The sequence below is a fragment of the Porites lutea genome, chromosome 3 (genome assembly GCF_958299795.1).
Source record: "Porites lutea chromosome 3, jaPorLute2.1, whole genome shotgun sequence".
NCBI lineage: Eukaryota > Metazoa > Cnidaria > Anthozoa > Scleractinia > Poritidae > Porites > Porites lutea.
Genome location: NC_133203.1, coordinates 45612215 through 45630178, shown reverse-complemented (window position 1 = coordinate 45630178; position 17964 = coordinate 45612215). Strand labels below are relative to the sequence as shown.

The 17964-nt window shown below is 36.1% G+C and overlaps 1 protein-coding gene across 1 annotated transcript in view; it reads right to left on the bottom strand.

The window, feature by feature from the left end:
- LOC140931257 (uncharacterized) overlaps positions 1-16366 on the bottom strand; it is a 73422-nt gene extending 57056 nt beyond the window's left edge. Inside the window, exons 1-11 of the mRNA XM_073381026.1 lie at positions 16031-16366; positions 12730-12858; positions 12175-12209; positions 11939-11977; positions 11013-11066; positions 7639-7773; positions 6504-6575; positions 5005-5049; positions 4308-4361; positions 3263-3316; positions 156-209 (exon numbers count right to left, since the gene is read on the bottom strand). Of these exons, the coding sequence (XP_073237127.1) occupies positions 156-209; positions 3263-3316; positions 4308-4361; positions 5005-5049; positions 6504-6575; positions 7639-7773; positions 11013-11066; positions 11939-11977; positions 12175-12209; positions 12730-12858; positions 16031-16136 (777 nt within the window). The 5' untranslated portion in view covers positions 16137-16366. The remainder of the gene's footprint in view (positions 1-155; positions 210-3262; positions 3317-4307; positions 4362-5004; positions 5050-6503; positions 6576-7638; positions 7774-11012; positions 11067-11938; positions 11978-12174; positions 12210-12729; positions 12859-16030) is intronic.
- Between the last annotated feature and the right edge of the window lie 1598 nt (positions 16367-17964).

Here is a 17964-nt window from a genome sequence, read left to right as displayed (position 1 = left end):
CAACTCCTGGTACTGTAATTTAATTAAATTGGGTGAATACTGTGGAAACTGAATGCTGTCTCCAAGACAGTATACAGTGTAGCATTAGGGAAATTCCATTCATTATAAAAATTAAATGATAATGTCATAACAACAATTCATTTAATTCTCCTTACAGGCTCTCCTATTGCACCGTCTTCTCCAGTTTCTCCAGTAGCACCTGGTTGACCCTATCAAATACAAGCAGTTTTTGGTCAGCAACATTGTTCTGAAGTACTCCTCTTTAAACCAGAAATGATAAAATTATATAAAATTAAAAAACCGGCAGGAAGAGCCCGCAGGCTGGAGTTCACTCTGGAAAGGACATTTTTTTCCTCTAACAAATCAAAAATATATACAAAAAAAATTATTATTTTTAATTATTTTGTAATTATTGCGTTCTCGTACCTCGAATGCAACCCCTTATTTGTGTTGGGTGTTCTGTGCAAGTAATTTGGGAGGTTTTTTCGAGATTGCATTCGTCATCGTCGTCGACACACATTTGCCTCACTTTGAGGCACTTGCTTACGTTTTGCCTCACTTTGACACGCTAACTCACGTGGTGATTCGTGTGTCCTCGGCATTTATCTTTCAACTGTTTGCTGAGGTCTGCTATTCTCTCTTCGTAAATCGAGCATCTTTTAAAAGTTTGCTGAATCTTTGTAAAGAGACATATTTAAGAGTTTGCTGAAGGTCTACTATCGATCTGTGTTTAATGCATCTTCCAAAGCATCATCTTTCAAAAGTGTGCTGAAAGTTTACACCCTAAGTAAAATTTTTCTTTGGATTAAGCCTTCATATATTTCTTCGGAAAATGCGTGCTACTCCTGGTGCATGCATCAAACCGGGTTGCTTGTTGTGCCACAAAGTAAATTTACTGGCGAGTTGTGAAGCTCAGCAGCTGTTATTCCACAAAGTAAATCTACTGAGATGTTAAGCTCGACGGCACCATTTCATCATGACTTGTGATATTTTCGGCACTGGACAAACGAACATTTTAGCTCTATGTTATTTATTCGGAAAAACGTGACCAGCCCACAGTAGCCCAACTCAAGCCACCGAAATCAATACACTCGACCAAATAATATAATGTAAAAGTTATTGACGTGAGCCGCACACACATTCCACTGAAGGCTTTGATGATTCCCTTGAGACGTGTGAAATTGAGAGGTGTAGTGTAAATTAAAAAGAACCAGTGTTCAAACACAATCATTGTGCCCCGGCATTCACCACAAAAATGTGGTCTTGGGTCGTTCCTTAATATCATCACAAATTAAGAAGACTTGCCAGTAACGGTTTCCGGCATTTGATAGTAAATTTCAGTAATTGTCTACATGTGGAATTCCCAATATTGAATAAAATTAATGATTACATCATCTAAAACTTTGTCAACTGTTTCCTTTTTAACAGTACCTTGGCCAGTTGTTCAAAGCTGGGTTTAAAGATAACCCAGGCGAGGAGGGTTAGTGCGAAATTTGAACTCAGATGTGAAAGCTTCATTTTGCCAACAAGTTGATGATTGGATGCTCTTAAAAATAACTGAGAAAATTATCCAAAGAAATGTTTTTTTAGAAAAGAAAAGAAACCCGGGTTAAGTGTTGATCGGCCTTCGAACAACTGCGCCCAGTAGAACATCTATTGCGCCAGTAAAACAAAAAGATCTTTTTACACGCCCAAAGAACTCTGGCCAGTGTCTCCTCAAACAACAAGCACTTGAGATGAACTATACGATATCATGCTGATCACTAGCCTTCAAAACCTTTTCATTATCATGCACAGTTTAAATCAAGGTTTCGCTGTACGCAACCCTTTTATGTTCAAATAAATTATACCATAATCATAGTTATCTATCGCAAGAACAATCCATCCTTTCCCCTCAACTGCTACATGTATGCGTAGCAAACATAATAATTGAACGCACTCTCCTAAGCTCTGATAACTCCTAGTTACAAAATTAAAACCATTATTACACTGATAGAAACCTAGAACTTGCTTGTTTCATTCCGGGTTGTCAGAAAGTTTTGAAGTCACTGTAGACGGGTGAGTTGTCAAAGTAAGCGGCCAGTACGTCCAGGCATATTTTATTTAAAAAACGCCATCCGTAAAGAAATGCCAAGCAGAGTAGCCAGCCGATACTAACCAAGTAGGTGACAATTTTTACCGGCAACCAGCTACTTTTGACAACCCCGTTGGTTACTTTTTTGTCTGGAAAATTAGACCCCAAAATTATTGTCATTTTGCAGATTTTTACCATCATTAGTAATAAATAATACAACTTCCACTATCTAAATATTTTTCTCCTTAAAATATGTTTATCAAGGACCCAATTTGTATAAATATCCCAAGAAGAAGAAGCAATTTCATCTTCAAGTGATCATTTTACTTGAAGGGACCGGGGCATTAGTTACAAGACAAACACCTTTATAACCTGGAGAGATTATTATAATATTAGACCTTTCTGCTTTTTTTTGCCAACTTTTGACATGGACAAGATAGGGAGAATCAACTGATGCCACTGGAAAGAGGGCCTTTAAATACTTTTGTTGGTAAAAATCCCAGGTGGGGTACTTGGGATTTCAAGTGACGGGGATGATCGAATGGAGCCAAAAGTCAAGACCCAAAAAAAAACCTAGGGCTTCCAGCAAAACCCAAAAAACCTAAAATTGACCCGAAAAAAAATCACATGCCGATTTTGTGACCCTTAAAAGTTCCACAAAGGGGTAATGCTATAACACAAAGAAAAACATTGGAAATTGAACACTTGTGTTTGTTTATTCATCATACTATCTGAATATATCCTTCCCCTCATCTGATTCTTTTTAATACCCCCAAAAAATCCCTACTCAAATCAAGCTACCCAAGCCAAATTTTCGTACCCAAAAAAATCCCGGAATCGAAAATTTCAAACCCAAAAAAATCCTTCGATCATCCCTGTCACTTGAAATCCCGAGTACCCCCACCCTGGGGTAAAAATACCAAGTTTGAAAGTGACTTGTTGAAAAGTAATGAAGATATAGCTCAAATTTGCGAAATTTTACAGACAAAATTAAATTTTATAGTGGCGGTCACAAAAAATCTGTAAATTTTCCCAACTTCGCGGAGCTTTAGACTTATATCACGTTCAAACTTGGCACGTCTACTGTTGTAAGGTACTCTTTTCAGTGGTGGTGACAGATCTTCTCTAACTTTTCCATAAAAAAAAACCACCGCGTTCAATTATTGATCCATTTATACATATACTTACGTCATTGCCATCCCGGCCTGGTTCACCAGGGGAACCATTGGTTCCTTGTGAACCCTGCAAAACAAGCCAGGGTAAAAATAATTGTCAATAATGATAAATAATAATCATCAGGTTTATTTTGAGAGGGTGACTAATAATCACCATAGACTGAAAATTTAAACTCAGACACATTTACATATTTGTTGTTTTCTTTGGAAAGACAATTTTTCCTAATAATAATAATAAATATAATAATGATTAAAATAATGATGTGTCTGTATTGATCATAAGATTTAAAAAAACATATCTGATGTTACAAGAAAAAGGATTAAAAATTTCAGATTAACACAACAGAGGTTAGCTCAATCAATTTTGAAATGCAAATTTCCCTTCGTAGATAAGCCCCTCCGAATATAAGCCCCTCCATAAATAAGGCCCTCAAAAAAAGGCCTTTGAAAAATATAAGCCCCGGGGCTTATTTTCAGAATTTTATGGTAACTATTTGTATGTAAGCAGCGACACCCCAAACACAGATGCAGTAAATAACAAGTGAGATAATGAGAGTTAAAAAAATAGGCAATAAAGGCAAGATCATAATTAAAGTAGAATGGTTGGGAAACCTCTTTGCTATATGTTTTTGTTAGATTTTTTGGACCTGCGACCATGTACAACGGTCAATGGCATTCCTATCATTTTGAATATACTGACCAATAGAATTAAACACTGCATTAATTTATTCAGTCAAAATTTGTGAACAAAAAACAAAGGATTGTGCACAGTCAAGAAGCTTCCAACATAACCTACAGTACCACTGATTTCAACTTTGATGGTTGCCGGCTTTCCTAACCAGTCTCCTCTACTAACTATGGTGAGATACACTGAACAGTCACACCACAGGATTCCATCCACAGACTCAGAACATACATTTGACTGCTTGATAATCGCATCATCATTATTTTTAATAATAGTTACTTTTTCAACACTTAGATATTGGATAAACATGCAAAGTCTTATGTTTGATATAATAATAATTTATTAATGCTTAAAAATAATTAATGTGACATACCGCTTGACCTGGGGATCCTATAGGACCTGTCTCACCAAGTTCCCCTTGAATACCCTAAAGGCAACAAGAACTGACTATTATGAGGTGAATAAACAACAGACAAAAAACACTGAAAAAATGCACCCCTCAACTGGTGGTTAAGACTCATTGCAGGTATAAAGTTCAATTAAATTGGCATGGACAAAATAATTATGTACACTTTAGTGTAATTTATAGGACATTACTTTTATTAGGTTGAACTATTTTGAACTGGAGTCAAAATCCAGTAATAACATTTTCTTATGAATTTCCAAACATGACAGTTCTTTATGATTAGTATAGTAATCTTCATTTTCTTTGTTCAACTTCTAACTTCAGATTTCTCATTGATTGAAATGCGACAACTAAGAGGAATTCCAAGAAATTTCGTCATTGTAATCAGTAGATTTTGGTATGTTGTTATTTGTTTACCTTGCCAATGAAATAAGGGGGGGGGGGGGGGGGTTAATGACTCCTGGGCTAGCATATACATTCTAGATACAGCTTGCCCAAAATTGTATGTCTTTTACTGGTATGGCAACCACAATAAAATTTTAGGTCGCCAAAAGGTGACTACTGAAAAAGTTGAGGTTGGAGCACCACCACTGGATCACAATTCCAGCATCATGGCCAGCCTTAGTGTTAATGTCAATGTTTTAGTATTCATGTTGTAACTTACATCAGGTCCTCTGGCACCTGGTGGTCCACTCGCACCTTGTGGTCCCTATGATGTTGATAACAAATGGATATGAAGTGAATCAAGTAAACTTTATGAATTAGGATTATAGTCAAACCCAAGTTTACTGACACCTGGCTTAAACCTTTAAGTCCCAATGGTGACCAACATCAATTTTCTCCTAATGATATCCATACAATGTCAAGAGATTAGGTTATGAGAACTAATAAAATGATCACCAAAGAGAAAATGCTTTGATCTTTTATCAAATTCTCTCAACTCATTCTTTAAGGAAATGTATAGAGATCAGTTTGGAGAATTTGTATGTGGATATTGGGGCTTAAAGGGATAACTGTGAGATAAGCAGTTTCCCTTTGAGCCAACACAGACTGGCCAATTCAGATTGGCAATTACATGGTTTGTACTCTTTTCAGGTCTTCAATTTCCATGACTTTTTCATGACCTAAAGTTCATCTAAAACTTTCTAAAAAATTCAAAACTTTCCTTAATTTAGGGTACTGTTTGACCTAACTCAGTTAACCAGACACAACTCGTCTCCAACAAAATGCACACTGTTGGCACTGCTTATAATTACTTGTCTCTATTGTACAGTGTCCTTGTATCTGCAACAGCAAATCTACCAAACAAAACTTTAATTTTCCATGACTTTGCAGGCCTGGAAAATGAAATTCTTAAATTTTAGGACTTTCCAGGTTTTTCCATGCCCTGTACAAACCAGGTGGATTTATAGAGCTTGAAACACTTAAAAGTGTTGTTTATTAACTGTAGCACAGTAATCAGCACTCTACCTCTGACTTGGCCAGTGCATGACTGTGCATTTTGTACACATACAGTGTAGCTGGCACTTAATGTAAATTGTTAAAGTATAAAGTCCTTTTCATCATCATCAAGTCTCATCGTGCCAGTAGGCGCATAAAAAAGGCCTCATATTTATCAACATAAAATTATGATGAGCACAAAGATGTGAAAGTAATTAAATCACACTGTTTAGAGATCAAGACACAGTACAGACAAACCTGACAGTACATGTAATAATTTACAACTTACTTCTTCCAGTTTACATAGTAGTCATTTATTTTGTACCTCATCTTCACAAGACAAATTAATTATTCCAAAATAATGCTAGATATATTTCTCAGTAGACAATGATCATACTGCTGTCAGTACTGTGTACAATTCTATCTTGCCCCATCTACAACTCAACCCACTAAGAAAAAATCATCCCAGGAGGACTTCACCTCAAGCTCCAATATCCACATACAAATTCTCCAGACTGAACTCTATACATTTCCTTACAGAATTAGTTGAGACAATTTGATAACAGATCAAAGCAATTTTCTGTATGGTGATCATCTTAATAATTCTCATAGCCTCTTCTCCTGGTTATGTAATGAGAAAATTGATGTTCATTACTCTTGGGACTCACAGCCACATAACACAAGTAAACTAATTTTTTTAGAAAAGGGCAAAAGAGAACATACCGGAGAACCTTTCTCTCCACGAATTTCTTGAATGACTGTTCCAGGCCCCTTAGAGTCGCTTGGCCGTATTATCTACATTGTTATAAAAAGCATTAAAAATGAAATAAAAATAAGGACATTGCACATTTTATAAATAAATAAATTTACATTATGATAATAAAAGTATTTATGATAAACAATATGTCTTCAAAACCATTTTGTCATGACCACATCTTCCATCATTATTCTTGTGAGTGGCTTCCTGTTTATTTATAATGTTCTTTGCATGAAAAAATATAAAAATGTACTTAAACATAGCATGCATATACTTCCTATTTTTTATTTTATTATTTTTTATCATTTACATAATATATTGGCAATTTACGGGATCTATCATAAAATAAAGAAGGAGTGAAGCCCCGTGTCAGACACCTTATCTGGATCAAAATAATTACATTGTACATGTACAGTCCGACCTTCCATACACACATGTAAGCAACAACATGTTAGCCTCCCACGCAGGCCTTTTTAGGGGAGCTCATCTTTCATCCCTCCCCACAAATGCCTGTTCAGCCAAGAACAACATTCCTTTCCCATTGTTTTATTCGCGTGGTACGTGACCAATCAACAGTTCTGAAAAAAGTGTTGACAGGACAAACACGACTCATAACCTCGTAGCAGTGTAAAAACGTGACCCCGGAGTTACCTTTTTCCTTCTTTTCTTTCCTTCGCTAAGGTTATGCAGTACACAGAGTATTGTAAAATCTGAATAAATCTTATTTTTGCCGCTCCAAGTCTAACATTTATTAGAGGTCATAAAGCTTTCCTTGTGTTTCACGCAGATCGAGTAATTATCGCGTCACCCTGTGGTCAAGGTCAACTTTCCAGAATTTGGAAAGTACAATGTGACTGGCTAAGCTTGGGAAAGGAATGTTATTCTCAGTTGAGCAGATGTTTGTGGGGAGGGACGAAACATGAGCTCCCCTAAAATCGCCTGTGTGGGAGGCTACAACATGTAAGCAACAACCAAAAATGCTTAACAATGTATGGGAGGTGGTCATGTATGCTCAGGGGGGGACTCTGGATTTCAAGTAACAGGGATGATTGAATGACAGGTATGATCGAAGTGGGAAAGTTTTATAAAAGACTTTCTTACATGTCCGACATCCAGTGGACCTGCATCTGGACCTCCAGGTGTTGGCATGGCCATAATGGGTCCTGGTGGTCCAGGGTATCCTTGAGGTCCCTGTAGGCCTGTTTCACCCTTGCCACCAGCAGCACCAGCAGAACCCTAAAATTTTGAAATAAAAAAAAATTATGTTATGATATAATTTTATATAGCGCAACTGTCTATAAAAATGATCAAGAACGTGAGTACAATTTTTAAGCATTATATTCTAAAAGCCATAAAATGATTGCTAAAATCATAAAACAAAGTATATATACATGTACAAAATAATCACTAAAAGGCTTACATAAAATAATACATGTATGTATAATAAATATTTTTTTATTTGAAGTCAAATATAATTTGTGTGTTTTGGTTTTCATACTGTCCTAGGTTAAGAAAAATAGAATCTCCCGTCTACATTCGCTACTTGAACAGCAAAGCTTCCAATCCATCACATACATACACACATACATACATAAACTTTATTTATCCTCGGATTTTAGTGTAGCTTACATAGCTAGTATCTCCGATCCTAACTAATTTTAAAAGTTACAACATATATAATATAATATTAATTAATGTAGTATTAACTAAAACCGTGCACTAACAATTTGCGCTTAAATTCACTATAATCTACAGTCTTTCTAAAGTGATCAGGTAGAGAATTCCAGTACTTAACAGATGAATAGCTAAAGGAATTTCCTACTTCTTGACGCAATCAATGAACCTTTCAAAAACCACATGGGGAATATAATCACTCAAAAGAAAAAATAAGCTACAAGAGTAAAAATCATGATCAGCAGTTCATGGTGGAATTGTATACCCTTTTGATTAGCATCCTGCTGTAACATACCATTGTAGCAGGAGCAACTCATCATTTATTTTATAGGCTACCCTTGTAGAATCAGACACTATGTAGAATCTATGCAAATGCTATGTCACAAAGCTATGTAAAACCTATGTCAATCAGTCATACATTGCTTTAACCAGATCCTATGTTGTTTCTATGTCAGGACTATGTTTTTTGTATCGAAAATGCTATGTTTTCGCTAAACTAACTAAACTAAACGGAACCTACTTAAAAGCTATGCAGTTTTTACAGGTAGGAATAAAGGAAGAAATAACATAGTTTCCACATAGCCTTTATATAGAGTTTACTGAGCTTGTGGAAAGAGATTTTAGACTTCATAGTCAACCTCATAGAAAAATCATAGAAAATAAATAGCCTTCACATGGGACTGAAATAGAGTTTACATAGTAAAATGGAATAGGGAACAGTTGATTAAATAGCTTTTGAATAGGCTTTGCTTAGAATTTAGATAGCCTAGAAATAGTAAAAACATATGAAAAGCATAGCCTTTTTAAAGGTGACATATACTTTGCATAGCATTAAAATAGGGAAAACACAGAACAAATAGTCTTTGCATAGGTTTGAAATAGGGTTTTAATAGTATTTGAATAGGTAAAACATATCACATACACAGGCTTTAACTAGAGTTCAAACAGAAATTACATAGAATTTACATAGTCTCTTATGTATGTAGGTTTCGATCTGCTTAAGCAAATGTAGTGTTTGAAATACGCTCGTAAAAATCACCAAAATAGTAAAAATAGTATAAACATATGAATTAGAAAACCTTTTACATTGGTAAGAAATAGGTTTTGAAACGAAAAATTGAAAAACTATAGCAATATAATACCACGAACACTAATAGTAACACAAATGCAGTATTTTCATGGAGGTTTCAGAATCGAAACCCCAAGTTAAAGTTTGCTTAATTTGCTTATCGTGTAGACTTTTTGCTGATGTCGTGCTCTTCAGTGCCATACAGCTTCCTTTTGACTGCAACGAATAAGTATCTGCAAACGGAAAAGTGGAGATTTTAAGGCAAATGAACACAAAAACAACCTGACGTTTTAGAATTGAAACGAAGGAGTATCAAAGTGTGATCGATGGTGACCGATCCTTGTTCAGATACGCAAAAAAGGGAGACAACACAGGCAAATCGAAACTTAATTGAGAAAAATATCACTTACCAATGTTAGGAATACTTTTCGTTGAACCTGGCAGGAAAAAGACTGGAAATTGAAGTAAAAAGAAGCGTCTTCTTGTAAAAAACATTCGCTTACACCTCGTCTTCTTTGACTTGAAAGCGCCCGCGTGGAAACAGTCAATTTTCACACCTTTTCATTGGTTCAAAAGGCCCACGTGACGATAAAACGCAAAATACGCATGTGTTGAACTCACGGGCTTCCCTGGGAACTAGTGGAAACAAAATGGCTGACAAACACCGAGGACTGCAGCTAGCGTTTCGCAGTTTTGACCATGCAGTTATATTCAGGAGACGTCCACAATCAAGACGAAGGATCGAACCCAATATAAAAGAAGAAAATGATGCATGGAAGTATCGTTTCAAGTGAAGAAACCCTAGGGAAAAGCTAGAAAGGAAAGTTAAGACAGGGATGATGGATGTAGCGATTCAATGCTTAACAAAAATCTTCTCACTAAGAAACTATCTGCAAGCACAAAAAGAATTATAGTGCATGATTTTTCAGTGTTTTAGTTTAAAACACTGCTTTTTACTTTAGAAGTATGCTTAGCCTTCTGTAAGCGCTATTTAACCTGTACCATCAACAAGCCTTGTCACTTAAAAGCTATGTTGGAATATCACATAGGAAACGCGTAGACTACATTATTTCATATGAGTGATCCAGGAAAAATACATCTATGTAAAAGCTATGTAACCTTTATCTCATGATAAATTAAAATGTCACATAGTGAATACATAGGCTGCAAATATGTTTCATCACATAGCATAGAATATACATAGCACTATGTAAAAGCTAAGTAATTTGTTGGAAATAAAAGTAAAGATCGAGATGCTATGTAAAAACTATTTTGCTTTGATGCATAGTGAATACATAGGATGCTAATCGGAAGGAAAAGCAGAACTTTCTATTGCATAGTAAATACATAGCTATGTAAAGACTATGAAAAGATTTTGAATAGTATTTGCATAGGTATTCAAAAGCTATGTGCTTTTCAAATAGCCTAAACATAGTTTCAACATAGATTTTGCATACTTTGGACTATGTTGTTTGGTGTGTAACATAGTTAATACATAGGCAGTAGTGAACATAGCATAGCTGAAACATAGTCCAACATAGTAAACAAATAGCATGAGCATAGGTTTTGCATATGTCTGGTTCTACAAGGGTACACATGTACCCCTGTTCTACCCTTGTTAATTCTACATTTACACTTAAGGGTGTTAATAGCCCATACAAAATGTATGAGTGCATTTAGGATGAGAAAATAATTATATCAACCATAACCAAACAAAAACTACCACACTTACTGGTTCTCCACGCGGACCAGGAGGTCCTGGATTACCCTGGATTCCTTGATCACCCTGAAGTACAAAAGTTATTTTTTTCATATTATTCTCTTAACCAATATATAATTTTTTTTATTTTCACACACACTATACTTTATTTCATACACATCACTTTGCCATCTCCGCCCGCAAATGGCAAAAGCTAGACAGGGCGGGCGGAGGGGAAAGGTTACAGCAGTCATAACAGATAATATTATTGTAAAGTAACTAAATAAACTATGTGGATAAATAAGAATTACAGAAAAACAAGCTAAAGTTACAAAATATATTTGAAAAAACATAAACAAGTAAAAACTAACAAAATAATGTCCTGATGTTTCGGCAACCTAATTACGCCATTATCAAGGAATAGAAATAAATGCGAGTTCAAAAGGAGTTTAAGTACTCTGAAAATTTGCATAATTGAAAATACAGCTAGACTTAGCACGTTCAAAGGCAGTCTTAATTGCCTGATGTACAGCATTTCGTTAACAAGATAGTCAAATCTGTTCTTGCATTAATTTTTCAACACTATAAAGCAGCTGAAGAGCAGCAGTGCCAGATCGTCACATTGTTCATACATTTTGTATTTAGCATGCCTGATAGTGGTCTGGATGAGCTGTCTACAATACTACAGCTGGTATTACAGTGTACTGGTATACATGACAGTTAACCATTTAAGTCCCAATAGTGACCAACAGCAATTTTCTCCTAACAATGTCCATACATTGTCAAGAGTTAAGGTTGTAAGAATATAAAAAATGATCACCAAAGAGAAAATGCCTTGATGTTTTATTAAATTCTCTCAACTAATTCTTAAAGGACATGTATGGAGATCAGTTTGGAGAATTCGTATGTGGATACTGGGGCTTAAAGGGTTAAGAGTGAAATGAATAACCTGGACGTACCTTTTCTCCTTTAGGTCCAGGATCTCCAGGCAATCCAATCTAAACAAACAGTCACATAAGACAAAGTCCACATAAATTTTCTTTCTTATATAACTTTAGATCATTCCATAATATTTATATTGTACTGAACATAAATGTTGGGACCTTCACCAAAGCTTTGTTTTCATTTTCATTTAATAACGCTCCTGTGCAACAATCATAATAAAGGGAATTAAAATCACTTTTTATATTAATACCTTTTGAGGAGGTGGTTCTGGATCATCTTCAGGAACTAATTAAAGATCAAGAGAAACAAACAATCATACAGCTATAAAACAGTCAAGAAATAAAACGATAAGAGACACGTGTCAAAACACTCATTTACTATTTAAATAGTTTTACTGAAATTAATTAAGATATGATCGTCACAGTGGTAATTGCAATTTATGCTATTGCAAATCAACCCAAAATGAAAGTTTCGGGACTTCAAAGGGATCTGAAAGCATGGCCTCTCCGTTAGCGCTGCAGTACTCTACCAAATGAGCTATGAAGATCCATAAATTGGGAGCAGGCCAATTTGCTGAGTTTAAATGTGTATTTCTGCAGTTCATATCATCTTCATTCTACGTTAATATAAACCAACAATGTACTTTCTAACATTGAGAGGACCTCTTTGGACAGAAAAAATTGACAGTCCTTTTTTTTCCAGATCCAGGCACTGTTGTCCCACCCAGCTAAAATCATAACATTAATGAAACAAAAGTTTTGTTACTTTTGTTTCATTAAGTTTTGTTACATGTTTTCTGACGTACCCACACAGTCCAGTTCACATCCAGTGTTGCAGCACTTTAAATTGGTAGGACAAGTACTATCATCAGCACAAAAGTCTTCTGGGTCGTCAGGACACTCTGGGGCCTCAAAATCCGGACATTTGCCAGGCCCTGTAGAAAGATGCGAAGAATCTATTAATTAGAATAATGCTTTCTATCGCCAAGTGCAAAACTCTTAGGGCTTGCTAATATAAAATACTGACATGACTATAAGATAGTAATCTAAGCGACTACACTTTTCTCATCCAGCTGTAAAGCGCAAAAATGTCAGAGTCATCTTTCACTTCTTTTACAGCTGTACCTTGCATCTACATGTTGCATCATTAGAGCCACCACACAACAATAAGGGCCTATGCACAACAGATACCAGAATGACTTTCACTGTGGAAGAAGTTCATTCCATCTCTGTACATTTCTATCAGGGTTCATACTCTTTTGACCTCTTCAAATTCCATGACTTCACCAATAACCTGCAATCAGGTAGTCCTTCTTCCCTGGAAATGGATGCCTAATATATTTACTTAGCTCGTCGTCTGCCCGTAATCCAGAATCTGGACTTTTGTCTGATTGGTCGAAAAACAGAATATCCTTCAGAGCCCTGCACTGATTGGTTACAAGCAACATACACTGTATCCGACTTCCTGTGCAATTAGATAAGCCTTGTTGCCTTCGTCTCTTCATGACAGAAACCCCGAGCCTTACAATATGTCAAAATTCTTGAAACTAAAAGGTCATATAAAAGCAACGTTAATCTCAAGAATCTTAAATTTTTAAAAAAATCTATCGAGCGGTTTAGAAATTATTTGCTAATTTGTTTAAGTAGACCAAAATGTTCAAAAACTGCTAACAAGAGCGCTTTGATACATACTAATCAAACCTTTCTTTCTAGCAATCGGCTAGAGCTATCTCCATGATCTTTCACACACGTTTTTAAAAAGATTGAAACTACTATGGGGTGAAATTGCATGTCAAAAGCCCTTTGTTTTCTTCAGATAACAGACGAACATCAAGATTGTCCATTTTTCACTGTATTTCTAACCACAAAATCTTTATCCCAAAATATCTTGATAACGCTCTTACAGAAGAAGATCTAGGTGGCTATTGGAGGAAAAAGCTCCCGTGAATGATTTTGGAAGAACAGTTTCCAGTGCCGAGATATACTGCTGCAAGTAAAATAGGTAATAGCGTCATTTCATTGCTATGACAACTCCAATGTCATTGCAACCCTGATCATAACAAATTTTCATCTTTATCTAATGCAACTGTGGTGGCAATTTTTAGAAGACTTTGTTTATGGTGACATAGTTTATGCTCAAACTTGGGAGGTATTGGCCCTGAAAAACTGTGTCGAGCCACCTTAACCTGTTTCTCGGTAAAGGTAAATATGAGCAGATGTTTTTCCTAGCTGATACCCTCAAAATACAGATGACATTCACTGAGCAATATTTTTTGCCGCCATTTTCTTGAGTTTAGCTCGGCCATATCGGCTCATACATTATTTTCTCTTAAAGTTTTGTTGTGTTTATAATTGAAAGGCAGGCTGACCGCTTGCCGGGATCCTAGCTCGGGCTGGCTCACCTTACATTAATTTGCGGAATCATGCAAGGGTGTTAATGTCAATGAACACGACGGTGTGATTCTTGATATAACGAAACCTCTGCTTTGCACTCGCTCATTTTTTCTTTCTCAGTTTGCAGTTTCAACGGTTTTACTAGTTTAAGCTTGACGACAATATGATGTTATTGATTTATTTAGTAACTACTGGGCAGTAATAGCTAAGCTTCAGCCAACTGAAGTATTTTCTTTTTACAGTGAAAAGTATCAGGTCGTCCATGCGTCCATGCTGTAAGAGTATCTGTTTTATCGGAGATTGAGTTCCCCAACTAAAACTTGAATTCAGGGAAGAAAGTTAGGATAGTATCTATGAGAATTTCAAATACACGTATGTCCCAGCCTTCAAGCGCTGGATATTCAATGCAATTTGCCTCAGTTTTTACAGTAAATTCAAGCTCCGGCAGGTGAGCGCACATAAAATAATATTTGACCTGATCGCGCCATTTTGCTATGAGCTCTGAGCCGAACGTAATAGTGTTTTTCTCGAGCTAATTGATCAAACAAACTTAGTTGCCATTTTCTCAGTAGAAATCCTCATTCAATTATCTCGAGAGAAAAAAAACTTTCAAAAAACACCTACAAAACAAAACAACGCATGCTTTCTTACCTTACAGAACACATTCTTTCACAAGAAGGCGAAAGGTCACGACGACAGCCGGTCTTTGAATATTCAACAGCTTTTTTAAAACCAAAAAACCGTCCAGAAACCTTGCAAGTTCCCATCTTCAAATACCCTCTCTAAACTTTAAACTAGAAGTCTAGAAAAAAGGAATAGTACACTTCCTAGGAAATAAATGGGCACAAGAAAACTGCGAGTGGTTTGCGACCAATTGAGCAGTGGTCACGCACAGTATGTCGTGACAAAGAGGAGAAATCCCAGATAACAACATTCCTAGCATACGTCGCACACAACCAGAAAAGGATCACAAAAATCGTCTGTGTACCAACTATTTCAACCTTAATTTATAATATTGCCTTTTTTGCAGCAAATAAAAGCACCTGTAAGCGAAATTGTCCACCTTTTCTCGCAAATGTCACCAACAAGCAGCAAAGCGATTTTGACACCACAGAAGGGTTTTGTTTTCACAAAGGAGTATTGTTTGAGTCACGAAGACCCACGCAAGTGTGAAAAATAAATTTTACATGTGTAGGAACTCGAAATTTCCATGTCTTTCACATGAGAGTAATTCCCTCCACATCTCGGTGAAAAAGGTTTAAGTGTATGTAGGTAGATACTCTTCTAAAATAGTGCCTTTCGCTAGCTCAACTTAATGCAATCTGGAAAAAAAACGAGATTTACGCGGGCGAGAAACATTTCGCCTAACATACTTTCAAGGAATAAACTGAGATGGTGTTATCGATCTTAAGAAAGCAAGTCCTTCTCAAACAGAAAAATGCACTCTATGCCTATGATGATGGAAAAAATAATAATGCATGACTGTGCAAACCAAACAAATCCCCGGCAAATCTGAATGGAAGATCGGAGTGAGACTTCCTCTTGAATTTTGACTGTTGGTTGCCCACTCCTCGAAATCGGCCAGCCGCACGCTAGGTAAATGGCGCAACTAACTGAGATCGATTCAAAGAAATATCTGAAGAAAGCAAGGAAAGGGAGCGAGCGAACACTTGGCCGAAAACAAAGACATGATTATGTCAATGACGGACTTACTTGAAGCTCCAGCTCCTCCACCACCACCCATGCCTCCATGTTGCGCGTAAGTTTGAAGCAGGAACAAGGACATAACAATGTACGTAGCTAGACAGGAGAACGCCATGTTTAAGGCCGCCTGAAGAGGTCCAAAAAGGCGAAAAATGCGATCAGCACTCTACGCCAACTAGTAGACCAAGTTCGGTTCAGCCTTTCAACAGAACTGGCTTGGTGCAGGGCGCGTGAAACACCGTGTTTCTGATATCAAATAACCTTTGTTCAACCAATGAAAGATGCTTTCAGGTTTCCGGAAACTTGATGATAAACAGGGAGTATTCAAAGTAAAGATCATTGTTGCTGTGCGAACTGTCTAGACATCTCTGGAAAGCCCCAATATTCCGTAACAAATGGGAATCTTCAGCTGCTCTTTTAGCGCCATACTACAGACACGCTTCGTCTTCACGATGTCGTACCACAGTGGTCGAAAGACGGGCAATGTTTTATAATCTTACTACAAAGTTTTCTTGAAATGTCTCTTTTTATAAATACCAATAACAAAGGATTACTGACTGCTAAGGCAACACAATATCCATCAAAACCTCTTAAGCTTCTAGGCTCCTGTCAAACAAATGCGCGCGGTCTTTCAACGTAGTTAACCGACCAAAATGAAACTACGCTGTGCACACGCCATCCCAAGTACAGTAAAAACCCTCGTATAAGAACCTAGATTTTACGCAGGCTAGATTTTACTTGTAAGAACCTGTCAGGCTAAGATTTTCCATTTAGACCCTTTTACATAACAGCTTGTTTTAGCCTACAATTTTGAAACAAGTTTCTTACTTTGAGTGACCAGCAGTGTTTGAGAAATTCAGCCAGAAATTACCAATTACCGTAGCCCAGCAGCAACAAAGTATCATGTGTTAATGTTGTTTTTGTTCTGTTTAACTTGCATAGCTTTGTATAAACTTATAACTGGCTTTAATTTAACATGCTTGGATTCAAGATATTTTTATAACATATTATGCTCAAATACCAAAAAAACGCCACAGTGACCAATGAATTATAACAACAACAACAATTTATTAAGGTATTTCCATATCTATACATGGCATTACCTATCTTATACTACTACATGAGAAATTTCTGCAATGTGATTGGCTTAGAGCAGTGGTATTTCAGCTTAATTTGAAATACCTACATGTGAAAATTACAAACCTTTTGCGGGTAGTAGTATAAACAAATAATAGCATGATTTGTACGTGATATTTGTCATAAATACCACTCGTGATATTTCAAAATTGTCTCAAATTTCACTCGCCTAACGGCTCTTGAAATTACGTATAACAATTTTGAAATATCACTCGTGGTATTTATGCCAAATATCACTACAAATCGTGCTATTACCTATACTAATACTTATGAATAAAGTACAAATATATCATTTATAAATATATGGCAAAATAAAAAGATTATATTCTTTTCTGAAATAACATATCATGTCTGTAACGCATACATTCAAAAACAAAAGCAGCAATTGATCTACAAACAGAGGGATCTATACTATTAAAGAGAAATAAAAGTTTTGAAGTCACATCTAAGTCCTTGAAAAGTGTATATCTATCAGATATTTCACTGAAGAATTTTAAACGTAAATTGTCATAAAGTTTGCAGAAGAATAGAAAATGAAGTTCATTTTCAACTTCATTCGTCTGACATAGATAACATATTCTTAAATTTTCGGGAGTTTTCCAGTTAGCACCATTTTAATAAGAACCTTCTGAGCCTAGCTTGGAACAACTTAGGTTCTTATACGCGGGTTTTTACTGTATTTGATATATGAGCCGAGTCTCAATGGGTTAACTGATAGGAAAATGAAAAATTTTAACCGTTAGCCGTAAACAGAGTAAAAAACAGTTAACCGTAAAAGAAACTGTTTCCTAGATTTGCTACTTTTA